Source organism: Hemicordylus capensis, chromosome 14 (assembly GCF_027244095.1).
Source record: "Hemicordylus capensis ecotype Gifberg chromosome 14, rHemCap1.1.pri, whole genome shotgun sequence".
Lineage (NCBI taxonomy): Eukaryota > Metazoa > Chordata > Lepidosauria > Squamata > Cordylidae > Hemicordylus > Hemicordylus capensis.
This window is the reverse complement of record NC_069670.1, coordinates 16,255,566-16,283,427: the sequence shown is the minus strand read 5'-3', so window position 1 is coordinate 16,283,427 and position 27,862 is coordinate 16,255,566. Positions and strand designations below refer to the sequence as shown.

Sequence of the window (27,862 nt, the reverse complement as noted above, 5' to 3'; positions counted from 1 at the left end):
TGATTTTTTTAAAAAGAGAGAATAAAGAAGATATTTTTTTGTTTAAATAGTTTAACTATGTAGTTTTGTTTAACTAAATAGTTAATAGAACTGCCCTGAGCCATTTTTTGGAAGGGCGGTATAGAAATCGAATGAATGAATAAAGAAACAGAACGAAAGCAAGCTGTCCATCTTTGTGAAGAGACCCCCTTTGGCTCTGGAATACAAACCTAAAGCAGTTTCAAACCAGTTTTAAATTGTCAAGAGTTCCCCAGAAGAACTTGGGAATTTTTGCTTCCTATGCGACGTGAGAATACTAATCCTTTAGGAGAGAGATCCCTTGCTTTCTCGGAGAACCACACTTTCCAATTCTGTTCCTTAGCCGAGACCATTAAACTGGTCTGGAATCAGTTTAAATGTACAGTGTAGACGTAGACCCCCACCCCAAAGTTTGGGGATTTTGAGAATCTGCAACCAGAGCAGGAGAAAGTGCTGACCTGGAACTCCATCGCCACCTGGTGGACAAGAGCAAATCCAAAGGGAATGAGACAAGATGGATAAGAAGATCTCTCCTTTGCGGAACAGAGGTACTTTAACTTTGCAAGATGCTCTACCTTTATCTCAAGAGGCTTTAACTTTACAAGATGCCTCATTGCAAATGGGGCTGTCTGGACACCAAAGCCAGGAGGGAATCTAAAGGCGCTGAAAGATGCTTTATGATAGAATTTATTATAGACTCCTGCTCTAGCAGTTCCTTGCACAGAGCAGAAGGTTGGCCTAGAACACCTCCAGGGTCCTTGCCAATTCTCCAGGGTCCTTGCCAATTCTGCCATTCTACAATGCTTCTATAATGCAGAATCCCCACAAGAGCCCTGCGAGGTAGGCACATGTCATTTCCCCACCCGCTCATATTACATATGAGAAAGAAATGGTTAAAACGGAAAGGGGCATATTTAATTTAATTTATTAATTTATTAGATTTATATACTGCCCTTCCGAAATGGCTCAGGGCGGGTTTACGATACGGTAAAAACAATTAAAACAAGTTAACCATTAACAGAGCCGCTGACTGAGCTCACAGCTCAGATTAAAAGATTAAAAACTGGGCTTTGCTCAAGTTGGATCTTGGGGTTAACGACTGCTCTTCCTGCTGCTGTTAGATGTGATCTATTTCCACTCGAGTCGAATCCACCGAACAGAGCGCAAAAAAGGACGATGACAACGACGGCGACAGGAAGATTTCGCAGTTTTTATTTCTTTTGTCGAAACGAAAGCAAACGTATAGTCAGTCAGGGAAGCCAACGGAAGCGTTTCCTTGTCCGGAACCCCGGGGTGGAGGGGGGAAATTGGGGATTCCCGGCCCCCACGTTTAGCTGAAATGGTTCGCCGTTAAATCCACCCCCATCCCTGCAAAGAAAACCCGGCAGCCTGCCTCGTTCAAACAGATTTTCTTTCTTGAGCCCAGGAGGCTGGGGTGTAGAGATCTGATGGGACGAAGCAGGATGCATGCGAAGTACTGGGCCCCCCAAAGGTGGACTCGTGCCTTGCTGTAACACAGCCCAGGCATGGACGTTTTCGCTGTTGCTGGACTACAACTCCCATCATCCCCCCGGCCACAGTTGGGGCTATTTGCTGGCCTTGAAGCCTGGGCGATATTAAGGCCTCGGGACCCCACAGCCTCGGGGCCTCCGGACCAACCTCAGAAGCTTCTGCCGTAGAGGATCTTCATCCAGCCCAGCGCCTGGAGATCGGCGCACCGTGTCCTTCCGGCGGGGTGGACGGAGGGGTAGGCAGGGGAGCGTGCCGCGTGGCATTTCCCGGGACCGGGTTCAGGAGCAGCTGTTTCTCCGGCTGCGGAGCAGAGCCATGAGGCTGCAGGCTTCCTCTTCCTGGTCGCTCTCGCAATCACGCTGTTGGGGGCAGAGAAAGGCAGAGTGACGGAAGGACCGGGAGGCGAAGGCAGGCTGAGTGCTAGTTAGGAAGTTTGAAGTGGGAGGAAAGAAAGGACCCTCCAGACCAAGCCCCGGTGGGCTGGGGAAAAAAAATGGCTTCCACCCACCCACCACAGGAACATAGGGAGCTGCTGTATACAGAGTCAGACCCTTGGTCTGTCTAGCTCAGTATTGTCTACTCTGACGGGCAGCAGCTCTCCAAGGCCAGAAGCTGCCTCCTACTGAGTCAGACCCTTGGTCCATCGACTTGGGCATTGTTTACACTGACTGGCAGCAGCTTCTCCAAGATGGCAGGCGGGGGTCTTTTCCTGCTCTATTTGGAGATGCTGCCAGGGAGTGAACCTTGCACCTTCTGCCTGCCAAGCAGAGGCTCTACCACTGAGCTTAAGATACTCCTAAGAGGAGTATCTCAGAGCGGACAGCACTCCAATGTAGTCGCCCCTGCAAAAGCAAACCAGGGCAGACCCTGCTTAGCAAAGGGGACGATTCATCCTCGCTTCTGCCAGCCTAGCCCTCCTCCTCCTTCCCCCTCAGGGAGGATACCACCTATCCGAGCACCCACCAGGTGTTCGTCCTCCTCCTCCTTGCGATGGCACAAACGCTGCATACGGCACAGGCGGTTGCATGCAAACACCATGTTGTAGGAGAGCTGGAGGAAGAGAAGCACAGAGATGATGAAGCCGGCAGCAAGGAGAGATGGCTCCCTACAGAAGTCAACAATGCTCTTCTTTGGCATTATCCCCACTGCCTGTTAAGGTCGTCTGAGGAGGTCCGTCTCCAGTTACCACTGGTACGTCTGGTGGCGACTCAGAGGCGGGGCCTTCTCTGTAGCTGCCCCTGGACTGTGAAATGCACTCCCGGCAGAAGTCCGTAACTTGAGTTCATTACCGGCCTTCCAGGGTTTTTAAATGGCTGTAAACTGTTTTTAAATTGTTTTAAATGTTATTTTTAAAGAAAGGCGCCATACCAATCGGACAATTAAAAAAACAAAGCATTTTAACAGGTCTTTAAACAACTCCTCCTTCACTCCCTGCCTCTACCCCAAAACAAGCAGCAGAAGCCAGGTAGGTATCACAATCCTCCAGCCTCCCAGGAGCCAGGCCAACCCCCACTTCCTTTCTGGACAGGAAGTGGGCTGGATCAGACCATGTGTAACGTGGTGTGTGTGTGTGCGCGCGTGTGCACAGGGTCACTACCCCCTGCAGATTTTTTAGCAACCCCACCTCAGTTTTTCCTGCCATATGGTCTTGGACAGGAAGAGAAAACTAGCCTGGAAAGTGGACAGGAAGGTTCAGCTGAATCCAAAAAGTCAGCATTGCCTCTTAGAACAGGGATTCTCAACATTGGGTCCCCAGATGTTATTGGACTTCAACTCCCAGTGGCCTTTGGCTGGGGATTATGGGAGCTGAAGTCCAATAACATCTGGGGACACAACGTTGAGAATCCCTCTCTTAGAAAATACCGACTTTTTGGATTAGGCAGGCCTGCTTAACTTAGGCTCCTCAGCTGTTTTTGGACTACAACTCCCATAATCCCCAGCCACCGTGGCCAAATGCCAGGGATTGTTTATTTATTTATTACAATTCTAGACTGCCCCATCCAAAGGCTCTGGGGTGGTGCACAAGTATAAAAAGACATAAAAACAAACCCCATTGAAAACACACTGCTTAAAACAACATAAACACAATTTTAAAACCATTCAGAACTAATTAAAATACTTAATTTTAAAAAACCCATTTAAAATCCTTGGAAGGCCAAGCCAAACAAGTAAGTCTTTAGGGCTCTCTTAAAGGCCAACAACGAGCCTAAATCACGGATATCTGCTGGGAGTGCATTCCATAGGCCAGGAGCAGCTACAGAAAAGGCCCGGTTCCGAGTCGCCACCAGACATACCGGTGGTAACTGGAGACGGACCTCTCCAGATGACCTCAACAGGCAAAGGGGATCATACAGAAGAAGGCGCTCTCTACGGTTGCAGGCCAACATCTGCAGGAGGGCCAAAGCTGAATTTTCCGAATAGGTTTGAAACATTCCAGCAAGCTTCATTAATAAGGCAGATCAACTAACTGCGTTAATGACCATGCCTCCATAATCGATAGCCAAATCCTCACTCCCTTAATAATGTCTTTTGCCAACCCTTCGCTTCCGAAAACTAGTTGTTCTAGAGCAGGGATTCTCCACGTTGGGTCCCCAGATGTCATTGGACTTCAGCTCCCATAACCCCCAGCCAAAGTCCACTGGGCCTGGGGATTATGGGAGTTGAAGTCCAATAACATCTGGAGACCCAACGTTGAGAATCCCTTTTCTTGAGTCACTGGAAGCAGGGATCCCTCACTGCCCAATTTGGGGGTTTGGGGTGGGGGGAGGCCTAGAGGACGCCAAGGATTTCAAGCCGTTGCAGAGTTTACCTTCCACTTCCGGCGAGCGTTAAACCTGCGGAAATTCTTCATGTTGATGGAAGAGCGGCTTCGGTTCATGGCCTGTTTCCGGGTCAGGGGCTGGAGAGGGGGAGAGATGCACACACAGATGGGCAGGCAGGGAGAGCATTTGGGACGCGCCAAGCAACCCCAACACTCTCTTCCATAGAATCACAGCGTGGGAAGGGACCTGGGAGAATCATCTAGTCCAACCTGCCACTACTGAGAACTTGAGCAAAGAGGCACCTTTTAAAAGTGGCGATTCACTTTACTGAGCAGTGGGGAGAGCAGCTGGCCCTCTCCGCCCCCAGCACAGCATCCCTCCAGTGGCTGTTGCTGGGGTCTATATCTGCTGGTGTCTATATCGTTGTTGTTTTTTTTAAAGATTGTGAGCCCTTTGGGGACAGGGAGACTATTTATTTATTTATATGCAAACTGCTTTGGGAACTTCTTATTGAGAAGCGGGAGATAGATATTTGTCATATCCGTATAACTGCTCTAGCATCCCCGAGAGATGGCTGTCCTCCTTCTGTGTGAAAACCTCCAGGGAAGCAGAGCCCACTATGGCATGAGGCAGAGTGTTCCACTGTCTAACAGCTCTTACATTTTAGGGAATTCTTCTAATGTCAAACCTAAATCAATTTCCTTGTAATTTCACTCCACTGGTTCTAGTAGAAAACAAATCCTCCTCCTGGGCGACAGCCCTCCAGATATTTGAGAGCCTCTCTCTTAACTCTTGGCTTTTTCCTTGTCAGGCTAAACATACTCATCTCTTTCCTCATTCCTCCTAGGACTTGGGTTGCCAGGCTCCTTGCCCTTTTTGCTGCCTTCCTCTGGACAGTTTATCAAGGCCTCTTTCAAAACGCAAGCCCCAGAACAGGACATAGGATTCCAAGCACGGTCTGACCAGCACCGAGTAGAGTGGAACGATCCCTTCTCATGATCTGGATATGATGCTTGGGTTAATACAGCCCGAGATTGCATTCGCCTTTTTAGCAGCTGCGTCACACTGCTGGCTCACGTTCAGATGGTTGCCCGCTAGACACCAGGTCCCTATCACATGGGGGTGTGTGTGTGTGTGTGTCACCAGATCCCTTTCAAATGGGATTGTTAACCAGTCAGGTCTCCTCCCTGCCTTACCAATTCAAACCAAGATGGCTGTATAGTGGTTGCCAACATAGAGGATTATGGAGAGTTGTTTTTATAACGGGTGGGTGACATACTTCAGAGACCGTGCAACTCACAACCAGATCTCGGCTGTGGACACTCCCCCCTGCCAGGAGTCAATACACTGCTGACTGACGGGTTGCCCATGTAGGGCTCAACCCATAATGCCCTGCAGCACCTAAAAGGCTGGCAGGAGTTGTGACTCGGGAGCACCCGCGGCAAACAACTCATCCGCCTTTAAGCCAGCGCCCAGGGCTTGGCTACAACGGGCCAGTGTGGCTGTAGGCCTCTGGCTTCTCCACATGCAGTAGACTCAACCGTGACACAGATACTGGCCAGGAGGCCCCTGCAGCCTCCCTTTCCCATCCCAGACGCTCACCTTGATCCACGGGTGGACGAGGCACCTGGCAGCACTCATTCGGCTCCTGAAACACAGAAAAACATTTCTCCAACTCCGAAGCCCTGATCATGCTTCGGATCGTGCAGACCAAGCCAACATCAGCACAAGGTCAGGGACAGCCCAGCTGCTCCAGACCCTCAAGATCCCACCCCCAAAGCCCGGGTGGGACATTACCCAGGCTCCTTCACCAGAAGCTGCCGGATGAAGTCCTTGGCCAGGTCCGAGGTCTGGCTGAAATACTTCTCCTCAAACTCATAGGTCCCAGAGACGACGTTGGAGAGGGTCTCTGCATCTGTCTCCCCCTGGAATGGGGACATGCCACTCAGCCTGGGTGGGGCGGCAGGGGAAAGAAGGGGGCATGTTCAGTGACACTGAGTCCATTAGCCAGACCCACAAATTCTGGCCAACAGTACCACCTCAGGGGACACATTCTTGTAGTGACCTTACCCCCTGGAAATGGAAAATAGGCGATAGAATTTCCAGCTTTCTACATGTTCTCTCTCTCGATCTCACACTCACACACACACACACACCCTTATCCCCACGGCTATCTGTATGAAGACATGCTTTTTATGTATTTGGTCTGAGAGAAAACGAGACTAATCGAATCTGTAACAGTGTCTATTCCTTTATCTACTTAAATAAACCCATTACTAATCCTTGATTGGGCCATCTTATAAAACCTTGGAACATTTGCGGATTGTTTTAGCACCGAAGTTTCCCTTTTATTTATTCATTTAAGCAAATTTCCACACCGCCCGAAACCTTTGGCTCTGGGCGGTTTACGATAAACACACAATGAAAACAGAAATTTTTAATGTGGAAATGTATTGTTATTATTATTTCTTGTTTACACAGTCAGACAGGTGTTATTGACTGGTTTGTTTTATCCAGACATCGAGTCCTTCCCAAGGACCTGGGATGGCTGAATTTTGTTATCAATTTTGTTGTTGTTATTATAGATATTGCCGCAAAATATAGGCTGTTCCCAGTATTATTATTATTATTATTATTATTTATTTGATTCCTATAACGCCAAATAAAAATGGCTCAGGACTGTTTACACAGAGAAATAACAAATAAATAATTGTGTTTCAATTGTGTCTTTATTGTCAACCAGCCAGAAACATAAGTTTTGGGTGGTATAGAAATTTGTTAAACAGTTTAAAACTTAAAACAAGAGTTAAAAATATTAGAACAGTAAATCCTAATTAAAAGCCTGGGTGAACAGATGGGTCTTGATTGACTCCTTAAAAGTTGTCAGAGATGGGGAGGCTCTTATTTCGACAACTGGAATGATGTGAAGTCGTCTGTATGTACGGTCTCTTTTTTTTGGTGACTGGCCACAGACCATGATAAAGATTTGGATTTGAATCCTTGTTATCTCTCTGGTCCTGAACGTGAAGACAAGCATGGTCATAATAAGAGATTGTGGAATGCACTCCCTGCTGAGATACGATCCTCCCCATCTCTGGCAATTAAAAAAAAAAACACCTGAAAACCCATCTTTTTGCCCAAGCTTTCTCAGCTTCCTAAATTTTTTTAGGTTTTAATCTCTGGTTTCTTATTTTTAAATTGTTCGATTGTTTGAAGTTTATTGCATATGTTTTTAACATGTTTTATGTTATTGTTAACCGCCCAGAGACGGAAGTTTGGGGCGGTGTACAAATCCAATAAATAAATAAATAAATAAATAAATAAATAAATAAATAAATAAAGGAAAGCGGGGGTGAGGGGGGGAAGAGGTGGAACGCAGAAGCTCTGATTACTCACAAGATGTACGTAATCACCCCGATGCTCCTGGAAAAGAGAGAGAGAGAGAGAGAGAGAGAGAGAGAGAAAGAGAGAAGACACAAGTTGAGAAATTGTCTGGATGGGTCAGCAGCCACGCATGGCCCTTTGGGTCTAATCAGACGTGGGCACAAACATGGTTTTATAGAACGTGCGATTCCAATCAGAAGCACCTTTAAAACAACCACCACCACCAGCTGCTGCAGGGAGCCCCAATCTGAAGGAGAATTTCAGGGAGGCCAGCCCTTTCCCTGCTGTAAAGTCTCCGTGAAGTTGCTTCTGGCCACTGCTTAGTACCAAGAGAGGAGCTGCAACTGGGAGAGGCTGGAGCCCGCTGCATCGTGCCCAGGGAAGGCGGACGCGGGGCAGGGGCGGCATTTCCATGCGGCGAAGGGAGGCCGCTGCCTCAGGCGGCAGATGGCTGAGGGCTGAGCAGGGTCTCTGGTGCAGATCTTTGGATGGAACTCACCCGGGCCAGCTTTGCGAGGCGGGCCTCTCCTCACGCCTTGCAAAGCTTGCCAGAGGCATGAAGGTCGAGGCGGCGGCGGCTGGCAACCTGCCCCCCCCCGCTCCCCAACGCCACTTTCTCAGCCCTCAGAATATCTTTATATTTGACTGACAACCCCTCCAGTTGCAACTTGGGTCCTCAGGTGCCGTTACGTAGGGAGCTGCTGCCGACCGAGTCAGACCGTCGGTCTGTTTCGCTCAGTACTGTCTACTCTGACTGGCAGAGGCCCTCCAGAACTTCAGGCAAGGGTTTTCCTCGGCCGTAGGTGCGGATGCCGGGGATTGAACCTGGGACTTGTGCATGCTACGCAGATGCTCCACCGCCAAGCTACGGCCCCTCCCCCAAATGGGGGTGGGCCCTTGTGGCTGAGGATGATGGCAATTGTAGTCCAACAACACCCAACCTCTCTTCTGTGGGGCATTTCTTTGCTGCAGTGTTCCGAGGGGCAGAATCTAGCAAGAGACTGCCAGGCTGGTCTGTGACCACTTCCTAAGGAGGGGGGCCCTTGCTCTCACCCTCTCCAAGAGCTGAGTCAAACGCGCAGAGGATGTTGACATACGGACACCCACAACCGTTGCCTCTTACCACATGTCCGTCGCCGAGTTCAGAGCCTCGTAGTTGATCACTTCGGGAGCTGGGGAAGATGAAACGGGGGAGGGAGGAACAAAGAAGAGCCTCACTTGGCATCGTCGCAGGAGCACAAGGGCGGCTCTCCGACTTCAATGCGGTACGATACGAGAGGATACACTAAACCCGAGAACGTGAGACGCCTCCTTGGCTTCCCGGCTCAAGAGAGCCGCGGTCTTGGTATTGTCTAATCTCTTCCCCGATGTACTTATTGTCAAAGTATATGGCCTGCTTTTTAATAAAATCAATAATAATAATAATAATGATAATAATAATAATACAAATGTTGTTAGCTGCCCCATAACATATTGTTCTCTGGGCAGCTCACAACAACGACACAACAACCGTCAACACACCCCACTAAAACACATAACACAAAACAATTCTTGATGAAACGATTACCGAGATGGCCGATAACAAATGAACACAATACAAGAAAGGCAACTCCCAGGTACAAAATGGCTTCTAGGAACGTAGAAAGCTCTCTCCTAAGGGGAAGGTCTCTGAGCGCTCACATGGAGTCTCCCATCCAAATGCAAACCAGGGTGGGCCCTGCTTAGCAAAGAGGGCCATTCATGCTTGCTACCACTGGTGGGGCAGCCAAGAGGACCTCGTTGGGGAAACATTAAAGCAAAGCCTCCTGCCTCCTCTCTGTGGTTGCTGCCGGGCGTCCACAGCAAGCGGGGGGGGGGGGGAAAGAAATGCCCCCACGCGTCCACAGCAAGCCTGGGGGGGGGGAAAGAAATGCCCCCACGCCCCGCTCAAAAAGCTTGCTTCCAGGCACAAGATCGGTCGATATTCCTTGGCAACAAATCAAAGTCTTTGGTTGGAGAAGATGCACAGAGCAGAATCATCAGCCCTCTAAAGCCACTTATCGAACTCACGGCCAAGCTGAAAAAGAACAGCGGGCTTCCCACCTCCGCGACACTGCACAAGCTCGGATCGTTACTTCCGACCCGGCTGGAGTGGTCGGTCTGAGCTCGGGGGATGGACCCTTGTGGCGGTTTCTGACAAGGCCGACACCCCTAGAGACGGAGAAGATGAGGGTCGTATTGCAAGATGTGCAGGTTTCCAGCTGTTCTCCTGCCTTCCTTGCCCTGACCGCTGGGCCCGCAACCTTGGAGAAGCCGCTGCCAGTCTGTGAAGACAATACTGAGCTAGACAGACCAAGGGTCTGACTCAGTATATGGCAGCTTCCTCTGTTCCAGATCGGCAGTGGTGTTTTTAAAAGCGTTTAAAAGTTGGAAAAACAGAAAAATCGATTCAATTTTTAATCGGTGTTCTCCGAGGAATGGAAATGAAAACGGGCAGGGATGTCCTCCAAAGCAGACTCCATGGAGAGAAGACAATGATTTGTTCACGGTTACCCTGATCCTTTCCTCTGTGCAAAGACGACTGCAGTCTTACCCTAAACATTTGGGGGTGGGGAAAAAAAAAGAAGGGGCAAGAACAGAAAGCTGGGAGTGCCACCGTGCTATCACCTATTTTCCATTTCTAGCAGGGTAAGCCAGAGGTTGCCGGTTCAAATCCCCGCTGGTATGTTTCCCAGACTACGGGAAACAGCTATATCGGGAAACAGCTATATCGGGAAACAGCTATATCGGGTAGCAGCAATATAGGAAGGTGCTGAGAGACATCATCTCATACTGCGCGGGAGGAGGCAATGGTCAACCCTTCCTGTATTCCACCCAAGACAACCACAGGGCTCTGTGGTTGCCACGAGTCGCCACCGTGACCCGACGGCACACTTAGGAGGGTCGGCGTTGCCCAAATCATTAGGAGCACCTGCCCCCTGAGCATCCATCCCCATTTGGTCCCGATGGCCAAAATTCGTGGGCCTTGCTCACGGCCTACAGGGAGTTTTCAAAACCCTGGGCAAGCACCCGCCCCCCCCACCAATTGCGATTCCCCCTGCAGTCCAAAGTGGTAGCATCCAAGAAGGCTGTGTCATCATGGCTTTCGCTCGGAACAGGCAGCTCAGTCCTCCTGCAGCCAAGTCAGTGTGGTTAGAGCTTTTGCGGAGGCAAAGAGGAGGGCGGGGCTACCTTGGCGAGGAATTGCCTCCCCTCCCGCCCCCGCCACCCGGGGTGAGCGGGATCTACCACCGCACTTAGTGAAACTTGAGCCTGGTTTCCCAGCTGCCCTTGGTCCACTTTGGGGAACTCTGCTCCGGCAAAACGAACGCAGGTCCACAGAACCGTTCCTGAATTCTGACCTTCCAAAAATGTTTCCGTGTGGAATCTGGGAAATGTGAGGCCTCCGGTTTGCTCTGCATTGACTAGTTGTATAGCTACCGTTGGGCCAAGAGAGACAATTGTCCCTGGGCTGCTGGGGTCTAGGGCCTGCCACGGCGCCCCCTCCCCTCTCAGGCAGGAGACCTGGTCTTGCAGTAGCAAGCGTGAATGGTCCCCTTTGCTAAGCAGGATCTGCCCTGCTTTGCATTCAAATGGGAGACTACTTGTGTGAGCCTTGTAAGATATTCCCCTTAGGGGATGATGGGGCCACTCGGGGAAGAACATCTGAGGTTCCAAGTTCCCTCCCTGGCAGCATCTCTAAGATAGGGCTGAGAGAGAGACTCCTGCCTGCAGCCTTGGAGAAGCCGCTGCCAGTCTGGGTAGACAACACTGAGATAGAGGGACCAAAGGTCTGACTCAGTGTACGGCAGCTTCCGATGCTCCCCCTCCCTCCGGGCATCGCCGGCTCCTAGCCGGTGAGCAAATCAGGACCTTCCCAGTGGTGGCCACACCCTCTGAGCTGATGTCAACACAGGGGGCGTGGCCACTGCCAGGAAGCGAGTATGTGTGGAGCATTGGTCCTTCCCAGCCGGTGAGCAAAATGGTGCACCATCTGGGAGGGGGCACGGGGCCGTGAGTGGCCTACGACTGGTGCTGGCCAGGCCCCCTGGCTCTGACATCAATGCACAGAGCGTGGCCGGCCCGTGTGGGCAGCTGTGGGAGGGGCTGGCGGCAAGCCCCCTATGCCCCCCGGCGCTTACCAATGTACTGTGGAGTCCCACACAGGCTCTTGAAGGTCACGCCTTCCTCCAGCTTCTGTGCCAGGCCAAAGTCAATGATCTTGATCCTGGGGTTGGGGACATCCTTCTGAAACAGCATGATGTTCTCTGGCTGCGGAAGAAAGCAAGGACCCAAGTAGTATCCACTCGTGTGCAGGCTACGCCCGACAAAGACTTCTGTGTGCCTCAGAAGCTTGCATCCAGCCTTTCACAGAGTAGCTCCCGGCTAGGAATGCAGAAAGCTCTCCAAAGGGCAATTCCAAAGCCAACAGAATTATTAATTATTATTATTTCTTGTTTACACAGCCAGACTGGTGTTATGAACTGGTTGGTTTTGTCCAGACACCAAGTCCTTCCCAAGGACCTAGGATGGCTGAATTTTATTATCAATACTGTTGTTGTTATTATAGATATCTTATTTTACATTTATATTCCGCTCTTCCTCCGAGGAGCTAAGAGAAACAAGGTTATTATCCTCACAACAACTCTGTGAGGTAGGTGAGGCTGAGAGATATGTGACTGGTCCAGAGTCACCCAGTGAGCTTCATGGTTGAATGGGGATTCGAACTCGGGTCTTCCTGGTCCTAACTCTAACCACTAGGCTACTCTGGCTCCCCATTAGACATTACCCCCTTTTCAATGAAGGTAGCCATAAGCAAATTTCAGTTTGAGTTTACATATACCCACTAGCAAGAGAATATCTCCAGTTTTAAAACCATATTTTTAGAAAATCCTTAAATCTTACAGACTAGCAGGTGAGGGCTGTTTTTGACTGGGCAAAAACCATTTTGCATAGAATATGCTTGCAGGAAAGTTCAAGAAATTAAATATACGCAATAGAATCTTTTAAATTAACGTGCCTGGAAAAAGGGAAATAAAAGAATAGTTATACATTTGAAGGATTTCAAGTAGAAACATTATTCCTTTTATTGAGTAATTACCCCATACAGTAAATTTGAATCTTAGAAAGATCTTCTGCATCTCTTTGGCATGATGCAATTTTTGAATTATTGATCTGATTATGGAGTGTGAAAAATCTGTTGAGAATAATTAAAATACTATTATATTCATAATTTCTTCTTTAAAAATTAAACCAAAATAAACAAAATAAACAAAAATAATTATTTAAACCTTTCACCCAGCATATTCTGGCATAAACGCTAGGGCATTCAACGAATTTAAGTGGCAGGGTTGTTTATGCAAAATTTGTTATCTGTTAGGTAAAAATCCAATTTTGTTTGTGGCTTTGTCCGTGCACATTAAACTTTTCAAAGTATATAGTGTCTGAAATGCTAAAATAGGTCAGTAACGGAATCAGAATCGTTGGACACTTTTTCCTGATTCCGTTACTGATGTGTTTCGCATGTGTCATACACTATGTAGGACATTTAAGGATTTATTTATTTTTAAATGGCCCTATAGTCGAAGATATTTTCTTGCCAGTGAGTCTATAGAAGATCAACTTGAAGATCTACTGATGCTGTTGAACCCAGGGAGTTCTGCATGCAAATCAGATGCTCTTCCACGGAATCTCTGGCAGGCTGGCACACACAATGGGAAGGTCAAGCCAAGGCTTCCAGAGAGGTGGGTCCCCAGGACGGGTACCTTCAGGTCGAAATGTGCAATGTGGCAGGAATGCATGTAGGCCACGCCTTGGAGGATCTGCTTCAGGAACTCAATGGCTTCCTCCTCCGACAGGATCTCCTTCTCCGCAATGAAGTCAAAGAGCTCGCCCCCCTGGATGCTGCGGAGGAGCAGAGAGAGGAGGATTAATTATGCGTCGCTCTCAACCCTGCCTTCCTCCTCCGCCTTTCGGAGTACATGCACTCTGTACAAACAGATTCCTGGCTAACAAGACAAATTGCTCCGTTTCTGCCCCTCCCAAGATTATATTTCACGGGCAACACCCACCGTTTCCCCAGCCTGTGCCACGGGGCTCATGTGCCCTACTGGGATACACACAGACCCCACTGTTCTCTTCTGAAGCGGTTCCAAAGGATGAACTACACAGAGCCCGGTTGCATCTGATAGAGCAGGGCTGACCAACTCAAATCCCACCCCACCCCCACCAGTGGGCCTGAACCAGTCGTGACTTGGGGTGTGGGGGCCAAGGGAAATGGTCAGCAAGTTAAATGATGATGTTGAAATTCATGTTTAAATATAAATGAAAGCCATTATTAGTTACTTATTTAAAATATTAATGAAAGCAATCATTAGTTACCTGCAACAGGAGAAGAGAAGAGGGGAGGGGAGAGGAGAGGAGAGGAGATGAGAGAAAGGAGAGGGGAGGGGAGGAAAGGGGAGGGGAGGAAAGGAGAGAGGCTGAGGGAGGGGAGAGGAGAGGAGGAGAGGGGAGAGAAGAGGAGGACAGGGGAGAGGAGAGGCTGAGTGGAGGGGGGAGAGGAGAGGCTGAGTGGAGGAGGGAGAGGCGAGGCTGATGGGAGGGGAGAGGAGGAGAGGAGAGAGGAGGAGAGACCTTTTCTCCTCCCAGCACTTTCAAAGCTTGCAAAGATTAATTCTGAAAGGGGGCTGACCCCCACCCGGGCCATGAAGCAAGGCAGCATTTTGCACCTCACCCCAGGCACCACAAAGCTCTGGGCCACCTCTGGGGCCAGCATAATAGTCTCCGTGGGCTAGATCTGGGCCCCAGGCCTTATGTGGTTCAGGCTGCTTTCCAGATCACATGCGACCACAGTCATCTGGAAGGCGCCCAGGCCTGTCATAGACCAACAGATGGATCATGATCGGAGTGTTTGGGGACTTCCTTGGAGGCTGGAAGAGTCATCCACAAATTCTCACCCATTAGTCCAAGGGTTGTCAAACACGAGCCCCCAGATATTGTTGGATGACAACACCCATCACCCCCTGCCACAACAGCAGGGGGCAATGGGAGTCGCAGTCCGACCTTTGGGAACCCAAGTTTGAGAACACCTTGAAGAGAACTCCAAGCTAGCTTTCCTGCGAGAAGACTCTGGTCCTACCGGCTTCCGGCCGACTACAACTCCCACCATCCCCAGCCACAGCGGCGAGGGATGATGGGTGTTGTAGTCCAGCAACCGCCGTGCAGTCTGGCAACGGACCGGCACGGCTCCTCTGGAAGCGGATCGCCATTTGTGCCCCACAGCTACGGCCCCGCCTCCCCACCCCCGCCACTCACAGCTCCAGAATCAGGACCATCTCAGCCTTGCTGGCGAAGACGTCGTACAGCCGCATGATGCTGGGGTGCTCCAGCTGCTGCAAGATGCAGACCTCCCGCTCCACCTGCTCCCGGTCCAGGCCCAGGCGGCTGCCTTTCTGCCGGCGCATCTTCACGGACTTGGCAGCGTAGAAGGTGCCCGTGGTCCGCTCCTGGCAGCGCCTCACCACCCCGAAGTGCCCGCTGCGCGGAAAAAGGAGCCAGAAAGGGAGTTGCCAGGCGGAACTGCGGGAGCCTCGGGCCGCCCCCCCCCATGCCGAAGACCGGCTCCGCCCCACATCCCCAGCCAGCTCCCGTCTCCTCACCTGCCGATCTTCTCCTGCAGCTCATAAAGCTCCTCCACGCTGCAGTGCCGGAACGGGGCGGCCACAGCGGTCCTGGGGGCTGGGCCATCCGTGCTCACAAAGACCTCGTCGTCGTCGTCGTCCAGGCTGCCGGGGGTCTCCTGCCAAGGACGGCAGGGATGAACTTTTACCATGGAGGATCGTTTAGGATGACCCTTTTCCAAAGCGACCTGCTGTCATCGGCACACAGGCAGCTGCCATATACTGAGTCAGACCCTCGGTCCATCTAGCTCAGGATTGTCTACCCAGACCGGCAGCGGCTTCTCCAAGGTGGCAGGCAGGAGTCTCTCTCTCAGCCCGATCTTGGAGATGCTGCTAGGGAGGGAACTTGGAACCTAGATCAGGGTTTCTCAACGTGTGGGTCCCCAGATGTTATTGGACTTCAACTCCCATAATCCCCAGCCCCAGTGGTCTTTGGTTGGGAATTATGGGAGTTGAAGTCCAATTACATCTGGGGACCCACACATTGAGAATCCCTGACCTAGATGCTCTTCCCAGAGCAGCCCCATTCCTTCAGGGGAATCTCTCACAGTGCTCACGCATGTAGTCTCCCATTCAAATGCAAACCAGGGCAGGCCCTGCTTAGCAAAGGGGACAGGTCATGTTTGCTACAGGACCTGCTCTCCTCCCCGCTGAGGAAGTGCTCGAAAACAGCCAGGGGAAGCCCCTTTCGCCTTGCAACCTCCCTCCACGCCCGCTTCTGCAAATGCAGCCCTTCTTGAGAAGCTGGAAAGGGAAAGCTCTCAGGCCTGAAAGAGAGGAAGGATATCGAGGCAGGCAAGAACCTGGGGCGGGGGGTGGGGGGCAGCCCCAGCTGCAGATGAGTCATGGGGCAGGGGGTGGACCCTCAGCTTCCTTTCTCACCTTGGAGTCTCCGTTCGGGCTCCCCGTCTTGCCGCTGGCGAGGACCTCAAGCTCCCCATCTTTGGCCATCGGCTACAAAAAAAGAGAAGAAAAGGCATTATTTCCATGTCAGATGGGCCCTGGAGAAAGAGGGCCTCAATGGCCATTGATACACTGCCTTTCCATCCTTCAAAATGGGCATTGGGCAGGGCTGCAGAAACCCACCAGTCTACTAGTCTGTGATGAGTGAAACAGGGTGCCTGGTGAGCAAAACAGGTCCTGCTGAGCAATGCACCAACATCACGTGACGAGTAAAATATTGTGTCCGGCTGATCAACTGAGCCAACATTTCTTTTGACTAAATGCAGACATAATAACCTGTATTAAACCTTAAATTCAGAGTCATCTTCTATTCGGGTAAATACGGTAAGCCTCTCTCCGTCACCCACCCAGACCTTCCAGAGAGTCGCACCTTTCCCCTCTGAACCAAGCACTGACACATCTTGACCCCCAGGCTGAAGGGAAGACCAGGGGGAGGGCTGCACCAACCCCCCCCATCCCAGCTTTGTCAAGCCAAAATATAAGCCTGCTCCAGTTTTATATGCAATAACCCATCATTTAGCAACAGAGAGGGCATGCCTTTTGGGGTAGGGCGGGGGTGTTTTCCTGCTCCCCGCTGGCCACAAGGAAGGCTGGTGCAGCCTTTTCATTTGGGATCTCTGCCAACAGCTCAGACGATCCCCAACCAAATCAAATAAGAATAAGACTAATATTTATATACTGCTGCTTTTCAACAAAAGTTCCCCAAACAGTTTACATAGCTATAAATAAATAAGATGGTTTCCTGTCCCTAGAGGGCTCACAATCTAAAAAAGGACACCTAAGATAGACACCAGCCCTAGCCACTGGAGGGATGCTGTGCTGGGGACGGATAGGGCCAGTGGCTCCCCAACCCCTGCTCAATAAAGAGAATCACCACTTCAAAAAGGTGCCTCTCTGCTCAGTTAAAGTTAGAGGTAAAGTGTACCGTCAAATTGATTTCAACTCCAGGCACCCAAAGAGCCTTGTGGTTGTCTTGGTAGAATACAGGAGGGGTTGACTATTGCCTCCTCCCTCACAGTATGAGATGATGTCTTTCAGCATCTTCCTAGATCGCTGCTGCCCAATAGAGGTGTTCCCCATAGTCTGGGAAACATACCAGCAGGGATTCGAACTGGAAACCTTCTGCTTATTAGTCAAGCATTTCCTTGCTGCGTCTTAGCAGGGGACAAACCAAACCAAACCAAACCAAATCAAATCAAATCAAACCAAACCAAACCTTTATTACGGACTATGGCCAGTATACATCACAACAAACCACAACTATGTTGTGAGTCACCCAGAGAACAATTTGTTATGTGGCAACTAATAAATAAAGATTATATTAATTATTTAATAACCACCACCACCACAGAAATCACCATCAGCCAATTACAAAAAGCTGATGGTGAACAGCCTATATTCTGCGACAATATCTATAACAACAGCAACAACATTGACAATAAAATTCTGGCATCCCAGGTCCTTGGGAAGGACTCGACGTCTGGATAAAACAAACCAGTCAATAACACCGGTCTGACTGCCTAAACAAGAAATAATAATAAATTATACAAACAGACAAACAGACAAAATTATACAAACGGACAAACCAGTCAATAACACCTGTCTGACTCTAAAATAATAATAATAAAAAATAATGTTTGTCCGACTACAAACAGACAAACATCTGCCACACAATACACCAGATATAACTGTAGTCGAGAAGAAAGAAAAACAAGTCAAAATAATTGACATAGCAATACCAGGGGATAGCAGAATAGAAGAAAAAGAAATAGAAAAAAATCACCAAATACAAAGATCTACAAATTGAAATTGAAAGGCTGTGGCAGAAAAAGACCAGAGTAATCCCAGTGGTAATTGGCGCCCTGGGTGCAGTTCCAAAAGACCTTGAAGAGCACCTCAACACCATAGGGGCCACAGAAATCACCATCAGCCAATTACAAAAAGCAGCTTTACTGGGAACAGCCTATATTCTGTGACGATATCTATAACAACAGCAACAACATTGACAATAAAATTCTGGCATCCCAGGTCCTTGGGAAGGACCCGATGTCTGGATAAAACAAACCAGTCAATAACACCTGTCTGACTGTGTAAAATAATAATAATAATAATAATAATAATAATAATAAAAACATACAGAACAAGCTGTCTATATCCGTCCAAATCAGGACAGACACTTATCCACCTTAGAGACAAAATCATTCCTGGATGATTTTTAAATTTGCCTACTCATTTATTGCCATGAACTGACGTGAAGAGGAGCCTTTTTAATTTCACGGCGAGTTTTCCACACACGGCTGCCCGGAATTGAGCAACACTAAACACGATATAGACACATTCTTTATCAGAGAGTAGACAGGACGCCTAAACATTTCCTTGGACCTACCCGGGAATTAAGATTCCTGCGCTGCTTCCCCAACACAACCACCAGAGGAGAGGTCCAAGGGGGAACTCCGAAGATCTCTGCTTCCCAAGATCTCCTTGAGAGAAAAGTGAGATCAGCCCCCCTTGCCCCGGAGGCTTAGGAATTTTATTTACTGCATTTACCTGAATCCAAAACTAGTCCAAAATCTAGGACGAATCCAAATCCCCCCACCAAAAAGCCCTGCAAGTTCTTTGACGTTAGAAATTGGGAGTGCCGTGGGTCCTCGTACATTCAGATCTCTGTGCCTTTGGGGTAAATACAGGTAAATAAATCAAGGTGTCGATCGTTGAAATGCCCACGCCCCAAAGGCTTGGCCACAACCTCAGCCGGGGCACTGGATTCCGGAAACATAATAGCCTCCCAGGCCATTTCTGGTCATGCAGGGCTTTGCAGCGTCTACCCTAGCTGTTTGGGGACTACAACTCCCATCATCCCCAGCCATGGTGGGGGCACGATAGTCAGGGACGGTGCGACTTGTAGTCCAGCATCTGCAGGAGGGGGCAAGGAGGTTACGCAGCCCGGGGCTCCCAAGAAAACGATCAGACCTCACCGATCCCACCCAGCCACCTCTCCCGTCTCCATCTCTTCTCGGCCAGGTAGGAAACTCACCTGCGGCCACTCTGAGCCCGCCTCAAAGCATCCCCTTCACGGCCACTTCCTCCTGACACAGCCAAGGGCCGCCTAGCCCCGTCCAGGTAGACAGGAAACCCTGCCAGGAAGAGGGGAGGGGAGAAGAGGGCCACCCAGCACACCTGGGAAGTTGGGCCAGGTGGACCACACCTGCCTGGAAAGGTGAACAGGAGGAAGGAGGCCACCGCAAGGGAGCTGCTCTCCAGAGTAGGCCGTCCAAGACAGGAGAGCCAGCCCGCCGCCTGCTCTGCGGGAGGAAATTGTATACAACAGGAAGGCTCGAGGGGAACCAGAAGCGAGAGCGAGCGAGCAGGGGAGGAGAATCGGAGAATCGGCAGATCTTCCTGTTTCCAGCTGTTCTGTTTTCAAGAGCAGAAGCCGCCGGCCACAAGGGTGTGTGTGTGTGGGGGGGTGGGGGGGCAGCAGTGGCTCTGCCTGGAGGAGAGCTGGCCTTGGGGTAGCCCCGCGCCCCGGGTTGTCCTCTTTGCTAAGCAGGGCCTGCCTTGGTTTGCATTTGTTGGGGAGACTGCCGCGGGTGAGGATATTCCCCGGCGGGGAGGAGCTCGGTGGGAGGGAGCATCTGGATGCTTGGCGTACAGAAGGTCCGACTCGAGGTCCCCCTCCCTGGCATCTCCAGTCGGGGCTGAGAGAGGTTCCCGGCTGGAGGGAAACGGCTGCCGGCCCGTGTCGACCGCCTGGAATCTTGGAGAGCTGCTGCCAGTCAGTGTCAGGCAGCTTCTGACACTCCTGGCCCACCCTAAAGTGGGATCGGAGGAGAGGGGTGACTAACGTCCGGGTTCTTGAGACACTTTGAGACGTTCGCACCATTGCGGTTGCCAGGCGAGTGGAGCAAAACGGCAATATTCTAGTTTGACCCATTTGCTCAGTCGTTGGTTTGGTTTCTTAAATCGTGCCCAGAGACAGAATAACATGGCAACGTAGGAAGAGGCCTTCTACCGAGTCAGACCAACGGTCCACGAGACTCAGTATTGTCTGCACTGACTTATTTCCTGCTTCTCTGGATGACGCCTGCAATGAAACACTCTCTCTTCCTACTTCCAGTTCCTCAACGCCCCCCCACAACATAACAACTTCCACCTTCCACAGAGGTCTCCTGAAATCAGAACCACGCAGATCAGCAGCGGCAAACCGACTACTATAAATATTTTATATACTGCTCGTCAACCAAGGTGCTGAGGCAGACACCAGCAACAGCCACTGGAGGGATGCTGTGCTGGGGTCGGATAAGGCCAGTTGCTCTCCCCCTGCCGAATGTAAGAGCATCGCCACTTCAAAAGATGGCCTCTTTGCTTAGTCAGCAGGGGGCTGCCTATTCAGGGAATCAAGCACCCTGGCCACGTTTCCGTGTCCTGCTCCCACTGTTCCTGGAAACATCATGCCCTCCTCTGCTTTAATAAAAAGACCTAGGAGAAGGCCTGCTGTGGCAGACCCAGGGGGCTCAGTATCCTATTTCCATCCAGATGCCCAAATGCAGGCCTGATCAACATAAGGCCTGGGGGCTGGATTGGGCCCTCGAGCCAGATCTGGCTTGCAGGGACTATTTTGCTGGCCCCGGGGGGTGGCCCAATGTTTGGGGGCGAGGTGCAAAAGGCTGCCTTGCAGGCCACAAACATGAGTCCCTCCTGAAGGCCACTGTGACAGAGAGACTTCCAACAACTTCTGGGGACCCACGCTGGAGGACCCCAGTTGCAGGGGAGAGGGATGCCACGTGGGGAGAACTCCCTCGCTGGACTTCCGTCTGTCCCATGAAACCGACTGCTAAGAAACTGAGGGCCGGCAAAAGGACGTACGTTTCCACACAACGCGTAATCAACCTGTGGAACTCTCTGCCACAAGATGTGGTGGCTGCCGATAGCCTGGGCGGCTTTCAGAGGGGTTTAGACAAATTCTTGCCTGCGGGCTTCGCAGAGGCATCTGGTGGGCCTTCTTGGGGCTGATCCAGCTGGGCTCTTCTTATGTCTGCTGCCTGAGCATTGCAGGCTGACTGCCCCCTTGGAAATGGAATCTGAACTCAGATATCTCTGGCATCCCCTTGACCAGAACTGGCTCCTTCCAGCTCTGAAGGTGGTCTGGGTGAATCTGGAAGGGGGCCCAGCGCCTGTCCCTCCCCAGGGTGATTTCAGTGAGGGACACGCCAGAAGGACAGAAGAAACAACCATTACTAAGGCAACCGAAAGGAAGAGAGAGACAGGTGGAGCCCAGGAGATAAAAAGAACAATGGCAGGAAAATGGCAGGAGAAGAGAGATAGTGTTCCTCCTGGAATCGGTGCTTTATAGGAACATAGGAAGCTGCCACCTACTGAGTCAGGCACTTGATCCATCCAGCTCAGGATTGTCTGCTCTGACTGGCAGCAGCTTTCCAGGATTTCAGGCAGGGGGCGAGGCTGCTGGGGATTTTCCTGTTTGTTGGTTGGAAATGCAGAGCTGAGACCGCACCCCCCCCCCCCGCAGGACAGACAGAATCCCCCAGGGCCAGCCGCTCACAGAACGGGAGGAGAGCTGGTCTTGTGCAAGCAAGCAGGAATTGTCCCCTTTGCTAAGCAGGGTTCACCCTGGTTGCATATGAATGAGAGACTAGAAGTGTGAGCACTGTAGGATATTCCCCTTTTAGGGGACGATGGGGCCGCTCTGGGAAGAGCATCGAGGTTCCAAGTTCCCTCCCTGGCAGCAACTTCAAGATTGGGCTGAGAGAGATTCCTGCCCGCAACCTTGGAGAAGCTGCTGCCAGTCTGTGAAGACAATACTGAGCCAAGGGTCTGACTCAGTATATGGCAGCTTGCTATGTTCCATAGGAGGGACCACAGAAAGGCTTGCCACATGCGATCTAGGTCCCTGGAGTACCTGGAGCATCCCATGCAGGCGTGGGGAACGCAACCCGGTTTACCCACAAGCTGAAAACCAGAGGTGCCCGGCTTCATCCAGCACAGCACTGCCCACTGGTGGCCTCACTCAACCAGCCCCTCGGCGCGCAGAACCCTTTCCAGCTGGAGCATCCATCGTTTTTTCCGTGGCCAAATTCCCCGGAGGCTCATTTATTATTTCCGAGTTGGCCCCGACAGCCCTGAGCACAATGAACAGATAGCTCTTTTAAGGCCAGAGGGAGGTGGGCAGGCAGCCTATTTTTAAAGAGATGTGAAAAATATGTTGCAATTGGCGGATTCTTGGCATCGCTGGGAGTCCGCGCAGGCCGAGGCTTTTATAAGAGAGCTCTGGCAAAAACAGCAGCCGGGTGGGGCAGGGTCCACGACTCCCAGGGAAAAAGAAGGGGCTTTGGGGCCCGAGGAGGAGGAGGAGGGGACCCCCTGAAATCTGGCTCTGCACCAGGTGCCATCTGCCCCCACAAAACGAGATGCCAGGAACGTCCCACCTCCCTGCAAGAGCGTTTCTGAAGCCTGCACGGCCCGAGAGAGATCTCACCCACCATCTGCTGGGCGCCCACCACCGCGCGAGGCGGATCCTTGGAAGACAACAACATCTGCCCGAGTTTTCCCAACCCGAGTCGGCCGTGTTTGGGGGCCCCTTACGAAGGGCTGCTCGGGCGGTTCTAGAGGCCCTCCAGACGTGCGCTAGAGTCTATGTTTATTTTATCCTTTATGATTATTTAGCCGATTTCCAAAAATGGCTTAAGATGGTTTACACAGAGAAATAATAAATAAATAAGAGGGTTCCCTCTGTCCCAAGGGCTCACCATCGAAAAAGAAACCTAAGATAGACACCAGCAACAGTCACTGGAGGGATGCTGTGCTGGGGGTAGAGAGGACCAGTTGCTCTCCCCCTGCTAAAGAGAAGAGAATCGCCATGTTAAAAGGGCCTGCCAAGTTAGCAGGGGTTAGCAGGAGTCTAGACCTTGGCGGTGGGAGAAAACGAGTGAAGGGGGCCAGGGGGGACCCCCACGGCTCATCCCTGCCCCCAATCCCACCATTAGCTTCCCCTGAAGAGCAGATTGGCGATTCGGCCACATTGGGGCCCCACGAGAGCACTCGGTCCAATTTGCAGCCTGTCCACAGAGGCACCAACCTGACGCTGATCACAGGCTCAGCGGCTTCTTTCCCTGCCTGGATGCCAAGGTGGTGGTCGCAGCACTGTCGTGCTCTGGTGCCTGGCCTCTGAGCATGCGATGATGGCTCTTGTAGATGGTCTCGTCTTCTCTCTCTCTCTCTCTCTCCCCACCTCCTCCAATGTGCTGGCTGGCTGGCAACCCAAAGCCAGAGATGAATTCTTAGGAGTGTACATCCACCCAAAAGGAGAGAGGAGTAGGAAGATAGGAGTAGGAGTAGGAAGCTGCCAGAGCCAAGCCAGCGGTCCAGCTAACGCTGGATTGCCTGCACTGACTGGCAGCAGGCAGGAGTCTCTCCTAGCCCTACCTGGCGAGGCTCCCTTCCCTCCTACTGCTCTCCCACGTTGCTGGTGCCAGCTCCCACCAAGGGGGGGATGATCTCTCACAGTGCTCACATGAAGCCCCCCTCCAAATGCAAACCAAGCTGAGCCCTGCTTAGCAAAGGGGACCCATGCTACCTGCTACCACCAGTCCAGCAATCCTCCCCGCACCTCTACTCACGGCGGACCCGCATTGCCCAGTCCTTTGCTTGCAGTAAATGAGAACAACAGCCCTGCAAGGACGACCAGCCTGGTTGCTCCCCATCGCACAGGGGTGAAGTCAGGGCCAAGGCGGGGAAGGGAGAAGGGTGGGGACTTCCTGGTCTCTGGCCCCCCGCCCCCCAACAGAGAGAGGGGGTTCCCCCCGCCCCCTATTCCCGTCCCAGAGACTTACATGCCACCCGCCTGGGCTTCAGGGGCTGCGCCTCCTCCTCCTCTTCCTCCTCCCGAGTTTGCTGCTCTTTCTCCTCCTCGGCTCCGCTCAGCCTCTCGCCGATCCTTTCCAGACCCACCTCCGAGGGACAGCCGGGAGGAGCCGCGCCAGGAATGATCGCCCCAAACTGCGACAGCAGCCAACCAGCCCACCGGGCGAGCGCTCTCTCGCTGGTCTCCTCTCCCTGCTCGCCTGGCGCGGGCTGGAGGCGGCCCGTTTCCTGCCCCCGGAGAGCCCCCGTGCTCTGCCTGCCTGCCGGCCAGCCGCCCGCTCCCGAAGAGCCAGCGGGACGCCCCCCCACTTGCGCCAAAGCCGCGGACTTTCCGCGCGAAGGAGCTGGCGGGAGAGAGGCGCGCATGCTCGCCTTACGCCCGGCGAGTGTCTGGCCAGGGCGGCTCAGGAGGAGGAGGAGGATGAGCCCCCCCCGCCCCGCGTGCCAAATCTGGAACAGAGCGAGCTGCTTTATGATACCGAGTCAGACCCTTGGTCCGTGGAACTCAGTGTCGTCTACCCAGACTGGCAGCGGCTTCTCTGAGGCTGCAGGAGGGCACCTGGGACCTACAGCGTGTAAACACACACAGATGCCCTTCCCAGATCAGTTTCAACCCCCCCCCACCACGAAGGGGGAGATCTCCCCGTGCTCGCACATGGAGTCTCCCTTCCAAATGCAAACCAGGGTGGGTCCTGCTAAGCAAGGGGGGAACCAGTTCGCGCTTGCGGCCACAAGGCCAGCTCCGCCCTCCCTTCAGTATGCTAAGATGGGAGGCATCGCTCCCCGCCCCCCCCAAGAAGCCCAACTATAGCTGTGAGCCATGGCGACTTAGGGAAACCTCCATGTTCAGAGGCAGCATACCCTCGGGATGGCGAGGAGTGGCGCTGGGCTGCAATTCCCATAATTTCCTATTATTATTAACATTTATATCCTGCTATTCCTCCAAGGAGCCCAGAGCGGTGTTCTACATACTTGGGTTTCTCCTCACAACAACCCTGTGAAGTAGGTTAGGCTGAGGTAGAAGCGACTGGGCAAAAGTCACCCAGCAAGTCTCATGGCTGAATGGGGACTGGAACTCGGGTCTCCCTGGTCCTAGTCCAGCAGTCAAACCACTACACCATGCTGGCTCATTGTGGTCTTGACAGCTGGAAGGCCACGTTTGTGTAGCTCTGGAGACAGCCCACCTTTGGCAAGTGAAGGAAACCTTCTAGTCTGGGGAACCCACCCCCCAGGTCCCACCCGGAAACCTTCTTGTCTGGGGAACCCACCCCCACAGGCCCCCCATCTTCAGGTAATGGAAGGAGAGGCATCTAGGCAACACCTTTTGTAAGTGGTTCCCGGCTGCGCCTGGTGCATGCCTGACCTTCTGGTATTGACTACAACTCCCACAATTCCCCCAGGCCAGTGTAGCTGAGGATTGTGGGAGTTGTAGTCAGCAGCTGGGAATGCCTATTACAGGGCATTCAAGCTGTGAGTCTGTGTCGACTCCTGGTGACCACAGAGCCATGGGGTTTTCTGTGGTAGAATACAGGAGGGGGTTACGAGTATGAGAGGATGCCTTTCAGCATCTTCCTATATTGCTGCTGCTGCCCGATAGAGGCGTTTCCCATAATCTGGGAAACATACCAAGGAGGATTCGAACCAGCAACCTCTGGCTCCCTAGACAAGTTACTTCCCCGCTGCACCATTAGTCTGGACCAAATCGGCACGGCTTGGTCCAGTTGTTGTGGGACTATAACCCTCATTGTTGAGCCACAGTGGACCACAGCTAGGGATGATGGGAACTGTAGTCCACCACCTGCAGGAGGCGGACCCTGAAGAGCTGGTTTTCTCCAACCCCGTCTGACTGTCCTCTCTGCAATGGAGGCCGGGCCCCTCTGCACAGCTTTCAGGCTGCAGACTCCTTCCAGCCTCGGGGTGCAGGCAGCATCCCAACAGGGAATTCCAGATGTTGTTGACTACAACTCCCAGCATCCTCAGCCGTGATGGGAGTTGTAGTCAACGACTTCTGGGATTCCCTGGTGGGAGGGAAAACTGGGGCCAGGTTAGGCAGAGAGATTCTGAGACAGCCCAGGGCGGCCCTGAAACCCGCCTCCACTTCAACTTCCTGAGGGAAGAAGAGGTTTCAGTCCACAGTTCTCTCAGCAAAACATCCGAGGCAGATGAAAAACAGGCAGGGCGGGAGCAGATGAAAAACATCTGCCCGCTCAGGAAGGGCCGAGGTGCTCCACAGAAGACAGCAGCCTTCCCGCTGACAGGGACTCCCAGATGTTGTGGACTACAACTCCCAGAATCCCCAGCCACAATGCCTTGCTTGGGGATTCTGGGAGTTGTAGTAGTCCACAACCGTTGGGAATCAGTTAGACCAGTGTTTCTCAAACTTTTTGGAGTCAAGGACCACTAAATTCTTCGTGCAGTTTCAAGGACCGCTACATTCTTCATGCGCAGTTTCCCGGACCAGCAGTTAGTAAAGGGGTTTCAAGTCTGTCTGTCTGTCTATCAGACTTCTATACTGCCCAAAACTTGCATCTCTGGGCAGTTTAGAATGAAAATAATATAAGCATTAAAATAATTAAATTTGGAATCTTTTGCAAACATGGAATATTAGGGGTTCTTAACCTTGGGTCCCTCAGTTAAACTCCCATAACCCCCAGCAACAATGGCATTTGGCCATTATGGCTGGGGATTATGGGAGTAGAAGTCCACCAACGTCTGGGTACCCAAGGTTGAGAACCCCTGAATCTAAAAGCCTGGGTGAACAAATTTGTCTCCAGTATGTCTGGAGTGGAGGTGCTTGTGATTACTCAGTGGAGAGGGGATGTTGGGCCATTAGAAAAATTCAAAAGCTACATGGGGCCAATGAAAACAACATACAAGCAAGCCCCACTGATGCAAGAGGGAAACAGCGTTCCCTCTCAAGGCGCCTTGACCACAACAGGCAGCTGGGTTTCAATCAACCAACCTTTGGCTGCAAACAATGAGCATGCAAGAACCAGCAGCCCTTCAAGTGGCGCCCACTGCCATACTTTTTCCTCCATGCCCCCGCACCGCATACAGTTTGAAGCTGTAAAGATAGGGAATAAGATAGCTGTAGGAAGATCTCAGCAGCACGTGGAGGCAAGGCACAAGAAGGGTCCCATGCCTCCGTGATACTCTTCCTCTTCCGTGCCATGTGCAAAATTGAGGAAGTGAGTGCCTTGATTTCAGTTGTGGGGGGGGGTTGACTCCCAGTCAGGGACCGGCACTCAACCCTTCGGGGACCGGCAGCGGTCCAGGGACCGGTGGTTGAGAAACACTGAGTTAGACCACCCCCAGCTTCCCTTCCCGACCACCTGAGCTGTTGCCGGACTACAAAAGCCACCAGCCCCAGCCAGCAGATGATGGGAGCTGTAGTCCGGCAAGGGCTGAGAACCCAAAGTCGAGAACCCCTGCACTGGGGGGGTGCACATTTTATTCAAGAGGAACGGGACTCTTGTTGTTGGGCCTAGCAATGATGCGAGTTCAACAACAGCCGGAGGGCCAAGTCGGCCCACTCCTACCCTAGAGCAGAGGAAGAGGGCTGTGGTTTAGGCTGCTGCTGTCGCTGCCACCCCATGGCCAGATCAGCTTTGCCCTGAAGGAGGGTTACCAAAAATAAGAGAGTCG

The 27,862-nt window shown here is 51.8% G+C and overlaps 1 protein-coding gene across 5 annotated transcripts; it reads right to left on the bottom strand.

Annotated features, from left to right (window-relative positions):
• Positions 1–1,208: 1,208 nt before the first annotated feature.
• Positions 1,209–24,747, bottom strand: LOC128337708 (death-associated protein kinase 2-like). 5 transcript variants are annotated; one of them, XM_053278997.1, is made up of 14 exons: positions 24,187–24,747; positions 23,433–23,633; positions 16,259–16,330; positions 15,356–15,495; positions 15,012–15,233; positions 13,460–13,598; positions 11,837–11,966; positions 8,800–8,848; positions 7,689–7,715; positions 6,090–6,242; positions 5,895–5,940; positions 4,340–4,429; positions 2,494–2,580; positions 1,209–1,889 (listed from the first exon to the last, which is right to left on the bottom strand). In XM_053278997.1, the coding sequence occupies exons 3-14, from the start codon at positions 16,325–16,327 to the stop codon at positions 1,809–1,811; spliced, it is 1,233 nt and encodes a 410-aa protein (XP_053134972.1). In that variant the 5' UTR covers positions 16,328–16,330; positions 23,433–23,633; positions 24,187–24,747; the 3' UTR covers positions 1,209–1,808. The 5 variants fall into 5 exon arrangements, with proteins under 5 accessions (XP_053134972.1, XP_053134973.1, XP_053134975.1 ...); XM_053278998.1 differs by having other exon boundaries at positions 23,433–23,606; XM_053279000.1 differs by lacking the exons at positions 23,433–23,633; positions 24,187–24,747 and adding exons at positions 18,726–18,819; positions 19,374–19,651.
• Between the last annotated feature and the right edge of the window lie 3,115 nt (positions 24,748–27,862).

Coding starts and splice junctions, on each gene's coding strand:
- LOC128337708 (XM_053278997.1), bottom strand. CDS start 16,327: ATGGCCAAAGATGGGGAGCTTGAGGTCCTCGCCAGCGGCAAGACGGGG. Junction 7,716..8,799: donor AACTCGGCGACGGACATGTG/GTAAGAGGCAAC, acceptor TCTCTTTTCCAG/GAGCATCGGGGTGATTACGT. Junction 5,941..6,089: donor CTTCTGGTGAAGGAGCCTGG/GTAATGTCCCAC, acceptor TCTGTGTTTCAG/GAGCCGAATGAGTGCTGCCA.